Source organism: Dreissena polymorpha, chromosome 3, assembly GCF_020536995.1.
Source record: "Dreissena polymorpha isolate Duluth1 chromosome 3, UMN_Dpol_1.0, whole genome shotgun sequence".
NCBI lineage: Eukaryota > Metazoa > Mollusca > Bivalvia > Myida > Dreissenidae > Dreissena > Dreissena polymorpha.
In genome coordinates this window covers 73,876,872-73,900,809 of record NC_068357.1, presented here as the reverse complement: position 1 = coordinate 73,900,809, position 23,938 = coordinate 73,876,872, and the positions used below count along the sequence as shown (strand labels likewise).

Genomic DNA, 23,938 nt, shown 5'->3' with positions numbered 1-23,938 from the left:
ATAAGCATGCTCTTGAAGACTTTTCTTACGAAACACTTTTCAAAATTTAATAGCTCAGTTATTATTGAATATTTTTATTAAAAATGTAACATGTCATCACTTGACAATATTCTGAGCAAGCTCACGATAAAATCGGCGCGATTGGATGCTTGAGCACGTGGGGTATGTATAGTTTCATCTTTTTGCACGAGTAAATTGTAATCCGGGATGCTATTCTTAATTTATTATAATTTTGGGTGGGTTCTTACACTTGGACAACGTAACACTAATTTTATTACATATTATATTGGTATAGCCTTCAATTTGTCCAAATGCGCTGTTGCACTTCTGAATATCCAAACGGACCATACATTTTAAAAAAAGATTTTATGTTTTCCATGTACCCATCTAAAATTATGGAATTTAAATAAATTTTAAATAATATTGTGTTTCATGTTTTCCACGTACAAAACGAAAAAAAAGCACTCATACTACACGTGCTAAAGTGGCCGATCGTAAAGGTTGAATGATTTTAAAGTGAGTTTGCACAAAATGTAATAAAACAATAACATGTACATTCTAAATCAAAATCTTAGCTCATAACTGAGATATTCAAGTTTGAAAAGTGTTGCGATAGAAAAGTCTCCAAGTGTATATGGAATTACAATTTATATATATATGTGTTACATAACATATAATGAATCGATCTGCTGTTTATGGTGGTAACATTTATATATAATCAATAATTTCTTATTTTTATGTTTTAGGTGGAGTATGTTGCCAAAACTGGATTTTATCTATTCATTGGTATTGACGATATTCATTTAGGTGAGACTTTAAAATGAATATTTTTGTTGTTGAAAACATGTGCTAATTAGCAGATTTAGAATTGCAAGGATGTTGTAAATGAAATAAAACATCACCAGAAAGCAAATTTGAACATTTGAACGAATTAGTTGAATGAGATAGCTCTGTACTATATAGTTTAAATTGAATGCTTACAGAGAGCTTCCATTGTGACATCGGATACAGCCTCAATAGATCTGAGGTAGACGAGTACTGTAATTCTTCACGCACTGAATTCCCATCATGTCAACTAGTTGGTAAGAATGTTTGCTCGATATTTTAATTTTATCTAAGAAATTCATGCTACAAATAACTTTTGTTACCCTAAACCATGTGTAAACATTAAATTGCATCACGATGCGTTTGCCAATGCCACCTATTCTACTAGTATCTACCCTACATAGTGTATGTTATACTATTCCGATAGTTTCTATATGTATGTATTTCCAATAATGTTTCCTTTTAAATGCCTTTTTATATCTTTGTTTTGTATCATAACATGTTACATGAGTCATACTCATAAAATCATTATTATCAAAAGATTGTGGACATATCAGCGTACCAAAGAATGGAAACGTATCCGCAAACAGCACCACATACGGATCAATGGCAACAGTTCAGTGCCAAGCAGGTTACATTCTCAACGGAAGTAGCACATCAGAATGTGGCAGCGATGGTCAATGGAATCTTACGGACCAAACATGTCAACCAGTTGGTAATTATTACAATTACGACTAATATTTGGCAATTGTTTTTACATCGTGTAATGTTGGTAATTGTTTTAATTACGATTAATCTTAAAAATACAGCTGTATAATGCCATATAGTATTTAATAAGCGTACATGACCGGATATTTATTCTACTACACAGGAAGTTCATATTAGATAATGATCATCACTGTGAACATAACAAGGTATGTGTAAGCATTACAAAGCATCAAGTCGCATGCTTAACGTTTTATATAGACTGTGGCTCGTTTTCTGCACCACAACGTGGAAACGTCACAGCTACAAATACCACCCTAGGATCAATTGCAAAAATCACTTGTGACATAGGATACATGCTCAGTGGTAGCAATACGTCTACGTGTGATGTCAATGGGTGTTGGAGCAGCCAAAATCAGAGCTGCACTCCTGTTGGTAATATAGATCTATAAGGGCATCAGTGTATATTGTTTAAGTATTAACAACATCAATTGGCTGTAAATTACCATTTTTGCTTACTGCGTTGTACATCTACTCAATGTTTTCCATGCAACTAAACTCAACTAATAACTATAGTTTTTCTTTATATTTCCTTCATTTTAACTATAATCTGTTATCTCCTTTTATTTATGTTTATGTTCATTCCTTTTTTAACATGAAAGGTAATATGAATCAAACTTATACATTTATAATTATCAAAAGATTGTGGACATATAAGAACCGCACCAAATAATGGCAACGTATCTGCAAACAGCACCACATACAGATCGAAAGCAACAGTTTGGTGCCAAGCAGGTTACAGTCTTCACACAACTAAGCACAAAACACAACTCGTTTTGCATTTGGGCAAGACTTGCGATCAGTTTATTGACAACACACATCTACGAATATTACATTCGTATCATATAACAATCAAGTACAATCGTAGTACAAATTTGACAGGACAATTTTCGATCTATAAATTATATAACAAAGTATAACTATAATTTGTATACATCACTTCTATGATTGTGTCCTTAACTGGTGTTTTCAAGGCCAGGTTAAAACCAGTAATAAAAATTCATCAGAAGCCCAATGTAAAATAACTCTGGAAAACTGTACCTGAAAACAACCAATATTAACATGTAACTGAACATTTTGTAACACAAACATAACGTGTCATTTGAGCCAACTTACTGTAAAAAAGTAAAAGTTTACTGATCGAAGTCTAGCGTAGAACTAACCAAACAATGAACACCCCGTGCAAATTCCCGCCTATGTCCACCTGAGTGACCATCACTCACGTGACAACCACTCGCATGAACGAACCGCACATATACCTGTTTTGTGCGGTGCGTTATGTTTAGACATACGTTCTGTGCTATACTCCGTGACGCACAGAACTGAAAATCCTCAACGGAAGTAACACATCTGTATGTGGTAGCGATGGTAAATAGAACCTCCGGGGTCAAACATGTATACCAGGCGATAACTGTTTAAACTTAATCTTATCGTTGGTATTTGTTTAAACTACGACTTTCAGTTGGATATTGTTTGAACTACGAGTTATCATTGGTTTTGTTTTAACTGCGCGTATTAGTTGGTGATTATATAAACTACGACTATTTTAAAACGTAAACGAAAATCTTTGCAATGTCATTTCGCATACTGCATATTATATAAGTATCCAAAACAGCTAATCAACATTTATTTCATGAAATAGAATGAAAATTATAAGGGGTGTGTGAGTATTACACAGAAATAAGCCACTTTATTTACATTAATTTTTATAGACTGTGAACTCAACTAGTAACTTTTATTAGTTTCCCTTTATATTGTCTATATGTTAACTTTTATTTGTTATATTCTTTTATTTGTGTATATCTTCACTCCTTTTTTAACATTATATGCTATATGAATCATACTAATAACATTATAATTATAAAAAGATTGTGGACAAATCCCTGTTCCAAAGAATGGCAACGTATCTGCAAACAGCACCACATACGGAGCGATAGCAACAGTTCGGTGCAAAGCAGGATACATCCTCATAGGAAATAGTACATCTGAATGTGGTAGCGATGGTAAATGGAACCTCACGGGCCAAACCTGTGATCCAGTTGGTAATTGTTTAAACCTAAACTTATCGTTGGTAATTGTGTAAACTACGACTAATAGTTTGTAATTGTTAAAGGTACGACTTATCTTGTGTAACTGTTTTGACTGCGAGTAAATGTTTGTAAATGTATACTATAATATGTATCTATTAATCGTACAAAGTATACGTCAAGGTATACGATTTCATTAAGTATTTAATAGGCTTACATAATTGGACATGTATACTATTACACAGAAATTTCATATGAGATAAGAATCAAAATTGTGACACTTGCACGGCATGTGTTAGAATTCCAAAGCATTCCTCCGAATTATATTCGTTTTTATATAGACTGTAGACGGCTTTCTGCACCACAAAATGGTCACGTCGCAGCAACAAACACTACCCTAGGATCTACAGCAAAAATCACATGTGACATGGGATACATTCTTAGTGGAAGCAGCACGTCTACATGTGACGTTAGTGGGCGTTGGAGCAGTCAAAATCAGAGCTGCAATCACATTGGTAATACATATATATATATATGGTCATCGTTAAATATTGTTTTAATATTTTGTTTACTGCATTTACATCTAATGTATTTCTTCCATGCTTATATATTTTATATGTTAAATTGGATGTATTATCCTCTTTAATTAATGTTTATCTTAATTTCTTTTTTTAACATTATATGTTATATGAATCATGCTAATACATTTATTGTTATCAAAAGATTGTGGAAATATCACCACACCAAATAATGGCAACGTATCTGCCAACACTACCACATACGGATCAATAGCAACAGTTTGGTGCCAAGCAGGTTACATCCTCAACGGAAGTAGCACTTTTAAATGTGGAGGTGACGGTAAATGGAATCTCACGGGCCAAACATGTGAACCAGTCGGTAATTATTTAAACTGCGATTAATCGTTTGTAATTATGAAAACTGTGACTAATCGTTGGTAATTGTATAAACTGCGAGTAATTGTAGGTAATTGTTTGAACGACTTATCATAAAAGTAAACATACAGGTAAACAATCTCATCATTTTGAACATAATTTAGTTTTCAAAATGATTTAGATATGAACTTTCGTAAGATGCTAATTTCCATTACTGTGAAATATTTTATTAAAATAAAAATAGTTGATTTAAATTATTGTGTTTATAGTTCCGCATTGACCTGACGTTTTCACTTATAGACAATTATAGTTAGATATCTTGTTTATTTAGATACTTTATCAAACATATTTTAGATATCGCACTTGATTAGGGTTAAATACATGTAAGAATAATGTTATGTTTATCTCTTTAAACACTTGCAATAACCAAACCAAGTATAATATTAGGATTTAAACCTTTCAAACCTGTTTTTAATTAAGTAATATTTTTTTTGTGTGAAAAGGCCATAATAAAGTAGCGATTACATTTTATAGATTGTTATCAACTGCCCATTCCTTCACACGGAATGGTATCTCCTGTAGCCACAGCCACGACATTTGGAACTGCCGTAACGATTACATGCCATACAGGCTACAATCTGGCCGGAAACAGTACGTCTACATGTGACAGCAACGGAAACTGGAGCAGTATTGGTCATATATGTGACCTTGTTCGTTAGTATTTTTATATTTAAAACGCGTAAATATTGAAGATGTCGAAAGTACTTTGTTATTGTTATTCATGCTGCTTTATTGTTATTGTATTTTCGAACACATACATGTTAGTTTATATAATGTTTAATTTTAGCTATGGAAACAATTTATTTATATGTATATACAACAGATAACTTATTGAGCACATTTTTTCTAGTGCCCCACTGTTATCCTTCTGTTGGAACTTTCGACCTATCAAAATAGTGATATATTGTTTTCAGGAATAATTTTTTCAAACTTAAAGAATAATAAATAAACGGAGAATTGGACCAGTTCGGTTTTTAACATGATGTCGTTATCTTCTTACATTATTTATGCAAGAAATATATACTAGTTTTATCTACTGTTTTATACAAATTATTGCCAAAATGCATCTGTATTATTTCTTAATAAACAGAGTGTGGAAATCTATCAGTACCTGAAAATGGCATTATAAACTCATCGTCCACCACATACGGGTCTAAGGCATTAGTGGCGTGTCAGTTGGGATATAACCTTATAGGAACCAACACATCAACATGTGACAGCAATGGTGAATGGAGCCATATTGGACAAATCTGTACAGCTGTCGGTATGTATTTCATCTTGCGGTATGCTCCCTACACGTGTACATGTTTGCCTATATTACGGAAATACGCGCAAAATGAATGGTCCGCTATTATGATTCCTGAAATACGGTGTTATAATATCTAGACATAAACTAACACCGTTTGATTTGATGAAGCATTTGAAAATCATGAATTCCATATTATTGAATGTCTTATTTTCTTAGAAAGGATACGTTTTCTTACAAATGACATTCCGAAAAAAGTTGTATAAAACCTATTTTTACCACTATAATTGACATGCTTCCACTTTGGGACTGCAAACACAAACCGTTTCAAGTATTAGAACTTTTGAGAACAAATAATGTATCGTTCGCAAATTGAGGCTACGTATAACCCCACAATTTATTAGAGCTGGATATACTTGATTCGCAATACACGTCTTTATATCTCTTTTCCTGACTGTTTGTTAGTCGGTCTTTATACGTTACTCTGTCCGACGAAGAAGTCCTACACACATCAATGTTCAAACGCGTTTGGAATTGCCTATGCGCAATTTTCATAACTTTTATAAACAATTAAATTTTTTATCATGTAATTATTGCCAAATAATGCATATGGCAGCATGCGGCGTCAGTGGTGTTCGCCTTACAGAGACATTCATCATTTGTATCTAAATAAACAATATATTTTTACCAGATTGTGGGCAGTTTCCAGACCTGCTCAACGGCACTATCGATGCGGAAAATACGACATTTGGATCAATAGTTTCTTTAATGTGCAACGAAGGATTCGATCTAATAGAAAGTTCACATTCAGTTTGCACTAGCACTGGAGATTGGAACTCAACTGGACAAGCGTGTCAACCACTCGGTAAATATTAAAGTCATTATATTGTATCAAATTATACAAATAGTGTTGTTTTACGATATTATATCAAAATCAATCATTCGACGACATGATAAGAACTGTATTATTTCCAGACAAAAGTATACCATAATGAATGTGTGGAATAATACAATACATAACTGTATTTCTTTATTCGATTGAATATACACACAACACATCAGTTTGGTCGTTGTGAATTCAAACTGTTTCGAAAGCTATAATCTAATGTTTGCAATTAGAACGAATGTAATAGCAGAGGAATATGGAGTGCGACGGAACATGCGTGCAATACCTGCCGTTGATATGATTGATATTACGTTTTTCGAACACGTGGTGAATATTGTAGCATTCATCCGGTCAAAATATCGGTCCAATCACCGTATACTTTCTTCACACTTCATAATCGTAGTTTTTGTTAATTTATTGCCCGTTGTTAACAGACTGCGGAGCTCTACCGATCCTAATTAATGGTTTTGTACATGCAACCAACACCACGTTCGGTTCAGTTGCTATCTTTACGTGCGACGAAGGATTCAACCTCACGGGCAACAGCCATACTGTTTGCGGAAGCACCGGTCTATGGAATGTTACTGATCAGACATGTGATATAATCGGTAAGGTCAAACATACAACAGAAAGATCGCATAATTTAGTAACAAGGTAAACATGACCGTGTCCACACTTAATTCTGGTTTTAGATTACCCGGTAATACGTTGTAAGTCGCATAACATCTTTTAGAATATAAAAGTATACACGGATCATTCATTAATCATGTAGTCGATGTGCATGTTACACCGGTAACATTTATATCAATTTATCATTTAAACTGACAGTATATAAAGACGAACTGTTAACGTTAGGTAGTAATATAATAAAACACGTACGTTCGTATACACAATCATTTTATATTCATTTCAATAATATATGATTTCTTATGTTTAGGTACTGATATATACAAGTATGAAAGCAGATGTGTTCGATTTCCCTATGGTCAAAACATATCATCCTCAGTTGTAGAAATTCCAAATCTATACAAATCTATATCTTTCCGGGGTTAAAGAAAGTATATTATAACAGATCACACATTCTGACGCATTTCTCTATTTCTCTATTTGTCCAAGACTGCGGACCTTTGCCGACATTATTCCATGGCACAGTGCATACAGAAAACTCCACGTTTGGGTCTATCGCAGTTTTGAAATGTGTCGAAGGATTTAGCTTCACTGGGAGTAGTGTGTCTACGTGTACAAGCAGTGGGGGTTGGAACTCAACTGGTCAGAAGTGTTCCCTTATAGGTCTGTTTCAAATTAGCATGTTTTACATGTTCATAATAAATGCAATAATGAAACAAACCTTATATTATTAGTACTAGTAAAACTACCACTACCACTTACACTAATTATTACAACAATAATAATAAAGATTCGTTTCTTATGGTATAATCGTGTACTAATACAACAATAGCAAAACCATTGATATGATTGTTATTTTAGTAAACTAATAATAATAATAAATGCTTAAGTTAAGATTAAAGCAGGTTTAAAGTGAATTATAAATTAAATTTACAGATTGCGGTCGAGTGCCAGAGCTGATACATGGAACTATATATGCTGACAACACAACCTTTGAATCGGTCGCAATACTGACATGCGACAAAGGATTTATTCTGACCGGAAGCAATCGTTCAATGTGTACTAGCAGTGGTCTTTGGAACATGACTGGGCAGATGTGTGACCCGATAGGTATGTTTAGAATAATCTTACCAGGGCTACCGTAGTTGAAAATAGCAATAGTAATACTTCAATAACTTATAGCATATATTGTCTTTTAAATACATTGATGATATAAACATAAAATACTTAAGAATATAGTGATTTAAAGTATTATAAATTAACAAAATGCTAACATTTGTTTACAAATGCTTGTTGCAGAAAAATTACGCATAACATCGAGGAAATTCTCTACCCACTAAAATTGTGTACACTAATCATTAGGCCAGCATGTATGTTTTGAAATTCGCTAGTATATGCATGTACCACTATCAACCATGTTGGAATGTATGTTTGAGATTAATTTAAACAATCAATTTTTTACCATTAAATACAAACCATAAACCAGGCCATTTTGAATGAAGCAATTTTGTACCATAGTTGCCTTAACTGTTACATGTAACTAAGTGTAATTTTTCAGATTGTGGCCTTTTGCCAGCGCTCAACAACGGGTCCATAAATTACATAGAAAACACAAAGTTTGACTCGATCGCAGTTCTGACATGTGATGCAGGATTCAATCTCACTGGTGATACGTTGACCGTATGTAACAGCAGCGGTGCTTGGAATACTACTGGTCAGACGTGTAACCCTATAGGTAGGCGGAAGAACGACATTTGGAAGCTTCAACATATAACTGAGCATACTTGTTGAATCAACTATATAATTGTTTCATATCAATACAAAAATCTTGATTGTGTAAATCATATAGTAAGCAATTGATAACATGGATATCCATACCCCACATTTACTGTATAGTTTACATACACAAAACACGACAGTGCAGCACTATAACGTAACTGTAAGTGTGTATACATATTGCAACAGCAGTTGAATATCGAGTGCGACGGGTCATACGTGCAATATCATACCTCTATATGATTAATTATAAGTGAATTGAAACCCAAACCCATCTTATAATAGTATATTTGTAGAAATTAATATTGTTGAAATAGAAATCAACTAACTGTATCTTTTCTTTTCATAAACGTCCTGTTGTTTATGTTAATTCATATTCCTATGTTAACAGACTGTGGACCCCTGCTGATCTTTATTAATGGTACTGCATATGCAACCAACACCACGTTCGGTTCAGTTGCTATCTTTACGTGCGACGAAGGATTCAACCTTACGGGCAACAGTCATACAGTTTGTGGTAGCAATGGTATTTGGAATACAATTGACCAGACATGCACAATAATCGGTAAGGTAGAAACACATACAATTAATATTGTGAAATTTAGCAACAAAACATTTCCAAATGGACCGTGAAAACATGTTACGTTTAAATTATTGTGTTGTACAGTATAGGTCTAATAGCATATTAAGAATTGAAACGAATAATATACACCATAAAGCTTACCATCTTCGAGTTAAGCAATTTTGTAAGATTGTTGTATTTCACGGGCAATTTGTCTTATTTTGTAGATTGTGGCAATTTACCAGCGCTCAACGATGGGTCCATTATGTATTTAGAAAACACAACGTTTGATTCGATCGCAGTTCTGACATGTGATGCCGGATTCAATCTCACGGGTGAAAGGTATTCTGTATGTAACAGCAGCGGTGTTTGGAATACTACTGGTCAGACGTGTAACCCTATAGGTAGGCGGAGCAAAAATATACGAACACAAAGTTGGGAAGTACAATATAATACTGAGCCTGATTGTTGAATAAACTTCATACGTGTCAAAAAAAATCTTGATTTTATAACTCATAAAATAAGCAATTAAGAAATTAAGTAACAGATTAATGAAAATGAAAATTTAAGCGCGATATAATCTCTAAGTGGCAGTTGTGTGTATGTATAGATTGCGGACAACTACCGCCACTTTTAAACGGGTCAGTGTCTTCAGACAGCACTATATTTGGATCTGTGGCACTTTTTACCTGTGATGAAGGATTCACGTTGTCCGGAAGTAACTTATCTGTTTGTTCAAATAATAGAAAATGGAATTACACAGGTCAAACATGTCAACGCATAGGTATGTTAAACTTGCAGTCACATTGTTTTAGGAAATTGGGAATTGCAAATCAATATTACAACGACCAAATATGAGTTTTTTTATCGCTAGATACTTATTGTGGCAAATCTTAAATATAATGGATTTGCATTATCTTGTAAACAGATTGCGGCGAATTACCCACGCTTTTAAATGGGACTATCGCTTATACAAACAACACAACGCATGGGTCGATAGCTTTTTTAACCTGTGAAGGTGGTTTCGATCTTATCGGGAACACTACATCAGTATGTACTTCCAGAGGCATCTGGGATTCTACAGATCAGTCATGTAGGCTTAAAGGTAAACATCATTACTCGTGAATCCTTTTTCACAATGTCGTACATTCAACATAAGTTTGTTTGGCTTATTTCAGGATTTCAATAAAACGTATAAGATGCGTACCAGTATTAATATGATAAATGTAGTGACAGTGATGTGTATGCAGTAGAAAGTTATCATTTAAATCTGTGTTTTCATATATAGACTGTAGAGCATTTCCGTCTCTCTGGAATGGTTTCGTCACACACAGCCAAAACACAACATTCGGTTCAAGAGTGTTTTTAAAATGTGATGAAGGTTTCTATCTTAGTGGAAGTATTTATTCTGAATGTAATAGCAGCGGTTTTTGGAGCTACACTGATCAGACATGTAACCTTATTGGTAAGTGTTTATCATTGAAAGATTCACAGTTTGGAGAAATTACAATAATATGTTCACATTTAAAAAAATGTATTTATTGTATTAAAACACGATTTTGTTTATTGATGAACATTTTGTTAATTATGTGTATAATCAACGTTATACGCTATTAGATTCTACAAGCTTTTATGGTCTTGTAGATTTGCACCCTAAGTCTTGAGTTATAATAGCAATGACGACAATAGGTTATTCGTGATATTTGTTCGTGTAATACCAACTACTTGTATATTTGACTTTTCAATTATTATTTTTCTTAGTTAATTTATTTAATGACTATTAAAATACAAATACAAAACATTATTGCATGGTCATTTGCAACCGACAAACAAGAGGCAGAACATTTTTTAATAATATGCACATTTTTACGATTGCAAATACATGTCAACGGTCACGTTGCGTTAGACAACTTGCGTCCTAAATGGTACCTTTCCCTGTCAGTACTACAAACTAACGAGGGTGTACACATGATACTTGCTGCGAACATACCTCATTTTAGACATACTGCGGTATTGTGTTAGCATTCATGTTTTAGACTGTGGACCGATTCCAACACTGAACCATGGGACTGTTCACACAGAAAACACAACCTTTGAGTCGACCGCAGTTTTTACATGTGATAAAGGGTTCAATCTGACAGGGGAGGTTTATTCGGTATGCACAGGAGCTGGTATCTGGAACTCTACTCATCAGACATGTAACCCCATAGGTAAGTTAACAAAGAATACAAAACTTGTGGTTTAAAATTGTTCTGTATTACACTGCCTTCGATCACTGGCATTTACAAATAACGTTTAACGTAAATAAATGCAGAAACATGCATGCATAATAAGGCTTTGGGTACCGTTACACAACAGATGAATTTATATTGCATAATTAATTGTATGTAAGTTTTGGTTCAGACTGTGGACCATTCCCTGAGATCGCGAATGGAACAATAAGTTATTCAAATAATACTACCTTTGGCTCGGTAGCTGATGTAAAATGTGATGAAGGTTTCTATCTTACTGGTAAAATCAATTCAGAATGCATTGGTGACGGTACCTGGAAATCTACTGGTCAGAAATGTACACATATAGGTATGTGATGAATGGAATATTATCAGTATTCATTATTCTGAAATCTTAAATAGCATTTACACCGACAAATTCCTTTAGGAACTGAAATCATCAGCATGCTTTTATTGCATACGGATAAACAATATAAAGGAATAATAAAGTGATCGCAAATAACTTTGGAACGTCATTTACGAAGCATACGAATTGGTGGTTAGTAAACACATAAATTTCTAACGTCAGATTAAAACACATAAATGACAAGGCATATCATGCTTAAAAATTGTAATTTTTATTTTTATTTTTACAGACTGTGGGCCTTACCCTTACCTGATCAACGGAACTGTGTATACAAACAACACACTGTTTGGGTCAATAGCTGTTTTAAAGTGTGATAAAGGATTCAATCTCACAGGCCACAACTACTCAGAATGTACCACTAGTGGCATGTGGAATTCGACTGCCCAGATTTGTGAACCAATAGGTATGGTTTCAGAAGACGGCATTCAATATTCTTCACATGATTTTTTTTTACATTTTTCTCAAGGTATTATGTAGACACTCTGAAACTATAATACGACCCAGGCGTCGTTGTCAAATAAACATACACGCATTAGTTTGTTTTGACCATTTCTCTAAGAAGGAGTAAGTTTGACTTCCGTAACATTAGTTTGAATCTAGGCGGTATTAAAATTCATCACTCACCGATTATTAAAAAAAATCAATAAGTATATAATGTTTTTTGTTTTCGTTTTCGTTTATAATTTGTGAAAACAGATTGTGGACCATTTCTTGAACTTATAAATGGAACCGCTGCTACCAACGACACAAAGCTTGGTTCGGTCGCTGTTCTTATGTGCAACGAAGGATTCGATCTAACAGGCAGCGAATACTCAGAATGTATTAGTAATGGTACCTGGAAATTGACTGGCCAGCATTGTAATCCAAAAGGTATGATTTTACAAGTATTATAAAAAGCTTACAAACACTATCGCAATGCTCGTGAATAACAATCCTAAATAAGTCTCCTCATTATTTGCTTTTTTATAGTTGGTTTTGTTCAAGATAGTGTTTATCAAAAATGATACCAACACAGTAATTTTATGTTTGGTTGTCATTTTATTTGTTACATGAGACTGTGGATCGTTTCCGGAACTCATAAATGGAACTGTTACTACTGACAGCACGAAGTTTGGATCGATCGCAGTTCTGACATGTGATGATGGATTCAATCTTTCTGGAAACAATTTCTCAACATGCACTAGTAGTGGTACTTGGAATGCTACTACCCAGATATGTAAACAGATTGGTAGGTATCAAAAGAACGTGTTTGTGAAAATACCTTTTATGCTCGTGCACATGTGAAACAAATAATAATGTTTAATGGTGTACCCTGAGCGTGTTTGTTTTGCATACAACTCTGGCTTAATATGATTGTTTTAGATACACACACATGCCAAGCATGAATATGAGCATACGGATCGCGCAAAGCCTTGACATGTCATTTTCATTTTACAGATTGTGGTCCGTTTCCTGTGCCCAGCAATGGATCTGTGTATACACAAAGTACAACATTTGGATCGGTAGCATATATGACGTGTAAAGACGGATTCATTCTCTCCGGTGACCGTATGTCAGCATGTAACAGCAGTGGTAACTGGAATATAACTGGTCATACTTGTGAGCCGATTGGTACGTTCAATGTGTGCAGATATATAATACAATTATTCGTTTATCCACCAAACAATGATTGTCAAGAGCATCGAATTGATAGTTTGACGGATGGACATCTTTCAATTAACATGGTTGAATTGCTTTGACTAGATCATATACAGGGGTTTAAAGGGATATAAGGAGTCTACTAGTTGTTTAAAAGTTCGTTAACCAAACGTTATTTGGTAGTTTCATACATTGTCGCTTCAATGCTACGTTAACCTTTTGAACACTAATCGCTCGTTAAAAAATCCCGTTAACATAATCATGACAAATTCATATTCGCAAATGTATATGATTCAAATAAAGAGACATTATGTAAAAATACACTTAATTACATTTTGAAGTATACGTAAGAGAAAATATGATATTTTCCATTTTCTAACTTAATGCACCCACTTTTACAGACTGTGGACCGCTAGCTTCTCCTGGTGACGGATATTTAATAGGTTTAGAGACAACATACGGTCACGTCTCCAGGGTATACTGCAACACAGGATACGATTTGAAGGGCAATGACATATCCACGTGTGGCAGTGATGGCAACTGGACAAATACAAACTTCAGCTGTACATTAATCGGTATACTAATTTTATTTCAGATTATATATATATATATATATATATATATATATATATATATATATATATATATATATATATATATATATATATATATATATATATACATATATATATACATGTATGTATGATAATAAAACATACGGAAACGTTATAATTTTATTATGAAATACGTTACGGAAGATTTTTTTTAAATTTATATTTTAATAACTTTATTTGAAATTACATTAATATGAAATGTTAATGATATGACAGTCAAAACATAATCAACAGCGCACAAGTATGCATTATTAATCTAGATTGTGGCGAAGTTAATCCTCCTATAAATGGAACGGTCTCTCGAGGAGCAACAACATATGGATCAGTTGTCACAATAACATGTAATAGCGGCAACACACTCATAGGGAATAACACATCCCATTGTCAACATACCGGGATATGGTCTCATGAAAACTTTACCTGCAAATATGTTGGTAAGCAAGGTTTTTGTATGCATAGCATATTCTTTATAGTCAATTTTGTATCTTGATATTCATAAAACGAAAACACATTTGTGTCTGCAAAACACTTATATCAAATGTCCGTTTTTATTTAGATTGTGGACCACTGCATAAACCGTTGGGGGGTTATGTAACACCGTTGGACACATCGTATGGAACACTTGCATCATTTAAATGCAATATCGGATACCAGTTATTCGGAAATGATTCATCTTTCTGTGACACCGATGGCAACTGGACAAGCAATAACTTCACTTGCAACATAATCGGTAACATTTTTGGGCAGCGATTCTGAATATAATTTAATTCATGATCATCTATTACTGGTACGATATCCATACAAGTTACGTTTTCCAACATCACATGTGCCTTGTATGTAATTTCCTTAAACTGCTTATACAGGAAACCATTTTCGTCATTTTATCATATTGTCTAACATATAATGTTTTTGCCTATAACCACTATAACAAGATGATCACGACTGGCTTTACGAGCTCACCTTATTTCATGATCATCAATTGTTGAAGAGTTAACCCGACAGAAGACAACTTAGAAATAGCATAGCAAGAATACCCCTACTACACTCAACTTGTGTCTAATAATCTGCTTATGTCAAACAAAACCGGTTTATGGCTAAACAGGACTGTTGACTTGTAAGGGTGACCTTTATCTTTGTAATGAGACAGGTCATACACGATACACAGTCTTTGAATGGCAGTTATCTTAGGGTATTTGTATTAAACTGAATAATGAATTGAAATATGACATTCTGGATATGCTGTTTTACAATACAAATCGACCTTTGACCTTTACGTGTGACCCTAACCTCTGAGGTAGGGAGACAAGTTTTACACACGAAATGTCGTGTTCTCATAATTATAAGTGGTCAGTTATCTTAACACTCATGCAAAATGACAACGTTAAAGTCCAAGTAAGCTTCTTATACCGGTATATGCAAATTTGATTTTTGATTTGCGTTCTTGATCTTTAAGGTGGTCGATTTTAACACGATACATATCGTGCCATGATCAATATATATTTATCAGTATATTGCAAATAAATGTATGGCCAAATATGACTTGAACCTCCGAGAGTGAGCTTTACCTTTAATGACAGGAGACGGGTACTTAACGCACAATGTTTTCTCATGATGTTGGGCATTTTTCCAAAAGTATTTTAAAATTCCTCACCATAATGATGGCTAAAATAGGAATGAGATAGGAAGTCATATGCTGCCTTCTCCGTAAGGGGAGTTACAAAGCGAACTACCAAAAACTGTAATGAACTGTGATGATTAAAAGTGCGGTCAAAGGGAATAACTTAGTGATTTCTATATTCGATATTTATAAGAGTTGTATCACATGTTATTTGAGCTTAAAAAGTTAGTCCAAAGATTTGACCGGGTGGCATTGTTTTTTCAGTAAAATTGATCCTTATTCAAACTCGACCTAGATATTGTTAAGATAAAAGTTTCATCAAGAGTTAATCATAAAAATGGCCTCTTGAGTGGTTATAAGTTTTCTTATATATTCAGTTGACCTAGTTTGGGTCACATATGAATCAGATTCGATAGGAGCCGCGACATTTTCCAAATAAACATTCTGACAAAGATTGAGTATTCAATGCCGCCTTAAGAGTGGTAACAGGTTTTTTCTGGGATTTGACCTAATAAACTTGTTGTCGGATGGGATACAATATGAGGCCACTAGAGGTGACCTGTGACAACACACCATATAAACCGCACGACGCAGGACGCTGGAAAACTTCAGGTGAGCTAAGCGTTTCTTTATGTTTCGTAGATTGTGGACGTCCGCCTGAAATTAAAAATGGTAGAATGAACTTCTCTGCGACGGTGTTCCAATCTAATGCAAACGTCATGTGTGATACCGGTTATGTGTTATCGAGATCAAACACTTTCCTGATCTGTTTGAGCAATGGTTCGTGGTCATTTTACGAGTTCCAATGCAACCCTGTTGGTAAGAAACTCAATTACAAGTTGACTTATTAAAAACGTTTACGATAGAATTTCGTGTAATTCCACTTTAAAATAGTTTAACAAATACGTTAATACGCGTTGTTCAACATAATCTTTTTATTTTATATTGTGAACCATTAACGCAGACTGCGGAGTCTTAACTACAAGAGGTCATCAACAAATCACATATGCTGGAAACAAGACAACATTTGGCACACAAGCAATTATGGTGTGCGACATAGGGTACAGACTAACTAATCGTTCTGGTGTACAAAGCGAAGCAGCAGTTTGTCATGCTTCTGGACATTGGAGCATACCACATTTCAGTACATGTGAATCGATTGGTGTGCATACAAATAATATATGTTGATATTATTGTTTATTTATTCCATAGTAGATGCTTTTCAATTAATTGTTTTGATGAGCGTCAAGTGCATAATAATGATAGTATACATATTATTATTGTTGGTAGTAGTAGTAAATATAATTAATAAAATTTAATTGTATTATAATAAAATGTTATTATTATTAATGAATCATATTACAGTTTGTCCATCTTTAAACATCAGTGGGGATGAAATGGATATGAATGCTACAACCAAAGGTCCATATACAGCAAACATGTCAATACAGTTCACATGTAAGGCAGGGTTTACTGTAAACGGCTATGATAACATAATTTGCCTATCGAATGGTGAATGGAGTGGTGAAACACCGAAATGTATGAACGGTAGGTTTGTGGTTGCTCAATTGTAGAAAACAAGTGTCAGTTTGTGTTAAAATCACAGGAGACTTTTAAACCGCGAAAACGATGTACATACACTTAACCTCAAGCCTGAATTGTGTTTTTTGCTCAATATATGTATAACAGTATTATTGTTGTAGAAGATACTTTTGGAACATGTTTTTTAGAAAACAAAGTATACCCTAATTGTACTAAAAAGGAAAACCAAAGTTGGGATGAAACGAGTCCTGGGGGGATACGGACACAAACATGTCCAGGAAATTCTATTGGGGTAGTCTCCAGAACCTGTTCCCCAAAAGGTGAATGGATGCAACCTGTTGATGGATGCGTTCGAAAGGAGATAGATACTATATCTTTACAGGTATTCAAACAGTAATCGCTCAGTATTATTGAGATAGGAGAATAAAACAATTATTTCCGATGATTTTTATCGCAAGCTGTTTTAGTGTTTAACGTGCGTGATACTTCTATCTCGAACTACACACTTTCTATTTAATGTTTACCCCTTTAACGCAAAATCAGAATTGTACAGCGCATTACAAATGAATTTTTTTGACAATTCTATCTAGGCCTTTATGTTATCATGACGTCACTTTGATATATATAATGTGTACATTTGTAAATTTGCTAGTGGCATTCCATTGAATTTTCAATATGTAGTAATGTTCCATTGAAACGAATTTGCCTTTTAGGTATTAATTATTGAACACTTGTAGTTGTTATTATGTCAATAAGTTGATGAACAAATTTATGACTTATATCTATTTAAATGAAGAATTTCCGGAACTAAAATAACTTAAAACATTTTAAGAAGTCCTGTTTTCCAGATGTAGAAATAACATTTCTTACACATTGTCAGATTAGAAATAACCATGTATGTCTCAATATAATTGCAAGTAGAAACTCCCATTTTAAAATTAGCAAATGGCAACTAGCAACTGGTACGGTGCACCGGCCTTCCATTTAAAACAGTAATATAACAATGCCATTTCACAGTTCCTTATTTGGAGGCCTAACTTTTGGACGAACGAATTTGAAATAATCGTTTCTGTCGTAGAACGCTCTTCTTTTTTCGCATGTTAACGTTTATTCGAAAAATCGTATAATTAATTTGATTTTTTAAGACAGATAGATAGTTATAATGTACGTTTTCTTCTACTCATGCTAGTGTAATTGATTCAGAATACTCTGGGCATTACACATATATAGCAACCACAAAAATGGATATTTAACTGATTGTTAGTCACACTCGCCATTTTATATTTCAGATCGAAGCTATAAACTATAATCCGACTCAGGAAAGCATTACTGATATTCTCAATCAACTTTCCAACGTTACGAATATTTCGCAAAATGAGCAAGGAGAAAATAAAGAAAACACAATTTCTGTAACAAGTGGGGAGTTAGAGAAAGTTACAAACATTTTAGACACGATTGTTAATGCAAGTGCTAACATTAACATTACAGATGCTACAAACAATCAAGTTCAGGTAAGACATACGTGCACTGTTGAGAAAAATAAGATGAATGCACATGTAAATAATACCTTCTAGCGTAACAAAAATGTACACGACATATCAAAAAGCTATAGAATGTTTAATAATTCATGTTTTTATATAAAACATGTCAGTTTGCATGTATACAATCAGAAAATACGTTTGTGTACAGCTTTTACCAAATATGTTATATATATTTACTCTTATACGTAAGAAGCCACTGACAATAAAAGAAATTCCGATTATCGTGACAATTTTATGTTCAACTAGCATTCGGTTGTATTTATCTGCAGAAATTCTTACAAACAACGAGTAACATATTAGATGCCAGCAACACTGACTCCTGGAAGTCTATCGAACAAAACAATAATAATCAGGTAGGCTTTATTAATAATACGAGCGTTTATTTTTACGACATGAATGCCATTATGATTGTCCGCCTTTCCTTAAAGGAATATTTGCAAAGTCATCGTTTGTTTTTGTCTGTCGCATTTATCTTAGCTGTTAACATTTGCCAGGTTGACATTGATTTATACAACAGATAAACGTTAGTATAATTTAAATGCTACGATAAATTTTTGCTTGAACAGAGAGGGATATCACGTGATAATAGAGATGGCGACGTCCATGCCGATAACTAGTATTAATATTGTACACGCCGATCATTTTCCAACCATGTCAGCAAGACAATTACTAATGGCTATATCGTATAAATATTCGCTCGATGTCTCGCTACGAAATTTCTTAGCGGGAGCATCTAATTACAGCTCCACTAAGAACATTCGCGGGGAGATAAAGTCGAGCTATAAACCGAATTTCAATACGACATACATGATAATCACCTTTTTACTGATAAGGCTGTAAAGTGAGCGTCATATAAAACTTAAAAAGTAAGTAATAAAGGGTATAAAACGGCGAACAATGCCTGTCTCGAAATGGACGTCGCCTTATTGCCTATCACGTTATTACCCTCTCTTAAAATTTCCTTTATATGAAACCTGTTTTGTTAGTTTAATTATATTTAAATATTGCATCGTCGATACAATAGAACATGTTTTATGCAATAAAGAAGACCACAAATGTTATTGATCTATTAATAAAAGGATGCGTATGTTTCATAAAATACATTTTTATACAAGGTGTTCGAACCAATGAATAGCATATGTTTACGCAATAGATTGTAAACGTTTATATTAATGAATCATATTAAATGGTAAAACATACCTAACCCACGGTCACCTTTCAGGATAAAAGTGCAGTAAAGGTGCTTCAAGTTGTGGATCGTTATATTGGGGTGATTTCCAAGTATATCAAGTCCTCGCAAAATGGTTCAATTACAGTAAATACGACCAACCTTGGTGAGAACCGTTCATATCAAGTGCTGATGTGTTGTTTAATATATTTACGTATGTGTATACTCTGATTTGCTCGGTTTCGTTCCGGTTACAGTAAATGTACACATATATTAATATGTACTTTCAGTGATGCATGCTAGTCGAATAGAGAAACATACTCCTAATATACAATTTCCTGAAGAGAATCCAGGAGATTTCAAGACTGCCGTGTTTTTACCTAAATCATCATTGGAAAGTATGTCTAGATAGATAGATAGATTTATTTCGGAGATAGCATACATACACACAATGCATTGAAACAACATGTACATAAAACAATATGAAGTAAAAACAATCATAATTGATAAGTAAATGCATAGAATGCACTATGGCATGCACATTAACGCCAAGGATTACACAAAAAAGAGCATTATCCCTTATTTCCATTGTGGTCCTTGATTGTTGGTGGCAAGACATAGAGAGGCACTAGTAATAAATTAATACTAATACTATGTTAATCATAATAAATATATAAAATATATTACTGAGATTCAGATCAATGGACACAAATGTATCAATTATGATCGTCATATCACAGATACATTTGGATGGATTAAAAAATTAAAGGTTACTACAACAAACAGAAATTAAAATGTCACATTAAGTATGAATGTATTATTAATCCGAAATGATAAGACATTGGGAAAAGGAAAATGTAAACATTTAACAGCATAGATTAAAAGACTCTGTTTAAAAGATGTTGTTTGATTGCAGATTTAAAACTGGACAATAATGTCATCTGGGTTATAAACGATGATAGTTTATTCCACAATGTGCAACCCAAGTAACTGAAGGACATATTCCCAATTTCTTTAACCTTTGGTACAGAGAAAGCACCTTTATTACTTAATCTGGTATTATGGGAATGGACAGAATTCTGGGGAATAAACTGGTCTGACAAGTTGTCAGGAGATAGACCATTTTTGATCTTAAAAACATGGGAGAGCATTATTTGCTCGACACGATTGTCAACCATTGCAAAAAGGTATAATGTTCCAGGCTAATTTGAGTTCTAGAATCAAGATTGAGCACAAAACGGATCAATTTATTTTGGGTAACCTGAAGTTTATTCTTCCAAAACTGTGTAAGACCATTGTACCATATAGAACAAGCATAGTCAAAATGACACTGGATTAAGGACATCACAAGAAGTTTCTTGGTATACTGGGTTAAATACTTGCTTTAACGATAAAAAAAACTGTAACCTAGAGTTAGATTTCTTTACAACAGACTGAGCCATATTGACAAATGATAAATTCTGGTCAATATTGACCCCAAGGTACTTGACTGCAGTTGTAGGTTCTATAACTGTGTCATTACATATTATATTTAACCTGGGATTTGACCTTAGCTTATGTTTAGTACCAAAGAGAATTGATTCAGTTTTACCAAGGTGAAGAGATAACTTGTTGTCAATTAACCATTGGCTCACTTCATTAAGATCCTGAGAAAGGGCTTGCTCTATTTGACACTAGATCATTCTAGATTGTTTCAATAAAAATTAAATTAACACTTGTAAATGATCAATGTTACGAAAAATTGTTTCAATAAATGCGATTAAATACCATTTCATTCATACTCTCACTTGTATTTACAAATCCTTTAACGCCGATCAGCATCATATAATGCTAACCGACCAAGACCGTGAAACACATTAGCAGAGAATATACGATTTAGTAGGAAATTATTCCGGTTCATGTTTGTTCATAACCTTAATAAAATGTAAATTGTCACACATGTATTTTAAACCCATTTGTATGTACGTCAGTGTTTGATTAATCTCTCCAAAGAAAGGTGCGTTTCTTTTTTCCAGACGCGTCGTCATTTTCAGCAGTGGTTTACAAGAATTTATCTGGGATTTTCTCCTCTAACACAGTAGATAATACAAGGTGAATAATACATTGTTACTATCTACTTCACTTTAATTACGCGTTAAATGTTGTTTATCATTTTGTTAAAACAAGCGGGCAACATTTTGTGATTTTTCATCGTTGTGTACGTTATGTTTCCCGCATCAAAAGTCAAATACGCAGAGCGTTGCGCAATTGTTATTATGTTCATAAGAATAATACCAACACTTATACTACTAATATAGTTTATAATACTGTACACAATGATTAAGTTTTAGAAATTGATTAAACAAATATTTCATTTTTTGAAGTGTGTCATAAAACAATTTCATTTGATATTTTCCGGAATGAAAGAGGTCGAGTGCAAGTAAAAATAATCTTTACCTCAAAATTTGTGAGTGTGCTTATGTTGACTCTAGTGGGATTCAAACACGGCTCGTCGGGATCAAAACGCATTTGTAACGCTTTAAAAATGTATCCATTTAAACGATGATTTCTTGTGAAAAAAATTGTTCAAAATATTTATGTAAGCTATATTGCTTATTTGTATACAATGTTTTTTTGTAATCTGTGATGAACAGTTGAACAAATGTGACTTCGCATAACATGTTAACTGGTACCAATTAAAAACGTAAAAACGCGAAGCAGTTTATTTACAGGTTAGTTCAAAAACAGACTAATTGTGTTGATGTATTTTCAGTGATGCAAAGTCGGTGATCTCGTCAGAAGTTATATCGGTCAATCTTGATAACTGGCAAAGTAATCCAAATTTCAATATATCATTAACATTGGCATATGTTCAGGTATGAAAATATATGTCAAATTTCATTTTAAAATATCTGAAAAAATGGAAATTTTCGTAAGCAATCAATTACACATGTAAAAATATAGTCCCTTCTATACACTTATTGATTTTATCTATTCGCAGACAAATTCGGGCCAACCAAAATGCACATTTTGGAACATGAGCAGGTGAGCAAAAGATAAGTTTAGTTATATAACGATTTTGACATACAAATACTGTTTGCATTGAAAAGAATCATTAAATGCCATATATTTCATATAAATAAAAAATGATACAATTAGACATCAACAAAATATAAAGAAGGTCTCGTTATGCTCATCAAACACGAGATAAATTTTGTAAAGTCAAACATACAACATATATAATGATACACATATAGTGATACGTTTCGTAAAAAAAAAACATTTTTATAATGAATATCATATAATGGTTCCATGAATTCTATACTACGCTGGAATAGGTCAGCCTGGGATACCAATGGATGTACTCTCGCAATACAAGGAAGTTATTCCTCCAAGTGTGTTTGCAACCATCTCACGAACTTTGCTATTCTTATGAGTCCTTGGACTGAGGTAACAAGATAGTAGTGATATTTAATTATTAGATTATTGATTTTATTTAAGAATCTCTAGATGATTTCCATGAAATAATAAACA

General features: G+C 33.5%; 2 protein-coding genes across 8 annotated transcripts in view; one reads left to right on the top strand and one right to left on the bottom strand.

Moving 5' to 3' along the window:
* Window positions 1-23,938, bottom strand: part of LOC127874770 (deleted in malignant brain tumors 1 protein-like) — a 327,853-nt gene that overhangs the window by 122,829 nt on the left and 181,086 nt on the right. The gene's annotated exons all lie outside the window — the stretch shown is intronic.
* Window positions 1-23,938, top strand: part of LOC127874768 (sushi, von Willebrand factor type A, EGF and pentraxin domain-containing protein 1-like) — a 38,860-nt gene that overhangs the window by 9,948 nt on the left and 4,974 nt on the right. The window contains exons 9-48 of the mRNA XM_052419359.1: window positions 747-807; window positions 984-1,082; window positions 1,367-1,540; window positions 1,792-1,965; window positions 3,459-3,632; window positions 3,959-4,132; window positions 4,341-4,514; window positions 5,045-5,224; window positions 5,661-5,834; window positions 6,508-6,681; window positions 7,137-7,310; window positions 7,819-7,992; window positions 8,266-8,439; window positions 8,888-9,064; window positions 9,497-9,670; window positions 9,895-10,071; window positions 10,278-10,451; window positions 10,596-10,772; window positions 10,956-11,132; window positions 11,704-11,877; window positions 12,071-12,247; window positions 12,534-12,707; window positions 13,001-13,174; window positions 13,359-13,532; window positions 13,742-13,915; window positions 14,344-14,517; window positions 14,817-14,990; window positions 15,113-15,286; window positions 16,817-16,993; window positions 17,139-17,336; window positions 17,540-17,722; window positions 17,905-18,098; window positions 19,006-19,227; window positions 19,527-19,610; window positions 20,480-20,591; window positions 20,716-20,823; window positions 22,441-22,516; window positions 23,178-23,280; window positions 23,406-23,449; window positions 23,743-23,854. Coding sequence (XP_052275319.1) covers window positions 747-807; window positions 984-1,082; window positions 1,367-1,540; window positions 1,792-1,965; window positions 3,459-3,632; window positions 3,959-4,132; window positions 4,341-4,514; window positions 5,045-5,224; window positions 5,661-5,834; window positions 6,508-6,681; window positions 7,137-7,310; window positions 7,819-7,992; window positions 8,266-8,439; window positions 8,888-9,064; window positions 9,497-9,670; window positions 9,895-10,071; window positions 10,278-10,451; window positions 10,596-10,772; window positions 10,956-11,132; window positions 11,704-11,877; window positions 12,071-12,247; window positions 12,534-12,707; window positions 13,001-13,174; window positions 13,359-13,532; window positions 13,742-13,915; window positions 14,344-14,517; window positions 14,817-14,990; window positions 15,113-15,286; window positions 16,817-16,993; window positions 17,139-17,336; window positions 17,540-17,722; window positions 17,905-18,098; window positions 19,006-19,227; window positions 19,527-19,610; window positions 20,480-20,591; window positions 20,716-20,823; window positions 22,441-22,516; window positions 23,178-23,280; window positions 23,406-23,449; window positions 23,743-23,854 — 6,318 coding nt within the window. The remainder of the gene's footprint in view (window positions 1-746; window positions 808-983; window positions 1,083-1,366; window positions 1,541-1,791; window positions 1,966-3,458; window positions 3,633-3,958; window positions 4,133-4,340; window positions 4,515-5,044; window positions 5,225-5,660; window positions 5,835-6,507; window positions 6,682-7,136; window positions 7,311-7,818; window positions 7,993-8,265; window positions 8,440-8,887; window positions 9,065-9,496; window positions 9,671-9,894; window positions 10,072-10,277; window positions 10,452-10,595; window positions 10,773-10,955; window positions 11,133-11,703; window positions 11,878-12,070; window positions 12,248-12,533; window positions 12,708-13,000; window positions 13,175-13,358; window positions 13,533-13,741; window positions 13,916-14,343; window positions 14,518-14,816; window positions 14,991-15,112; window positions 15,287-16,816; window positions 16,994-17,138; window positions 17,337-17,539; window positions 17,723-17,904; window positions 18,099-19,005; window positions 19,228-19,526; window positions 19,611-20,479; window positions 20,592-20,715; window positions 20,824-22,440; window positions 22,517-23,177; window positions 23,281-23,405; window positions 23,450-23,742; window positions 23,855-23,938) is intronic.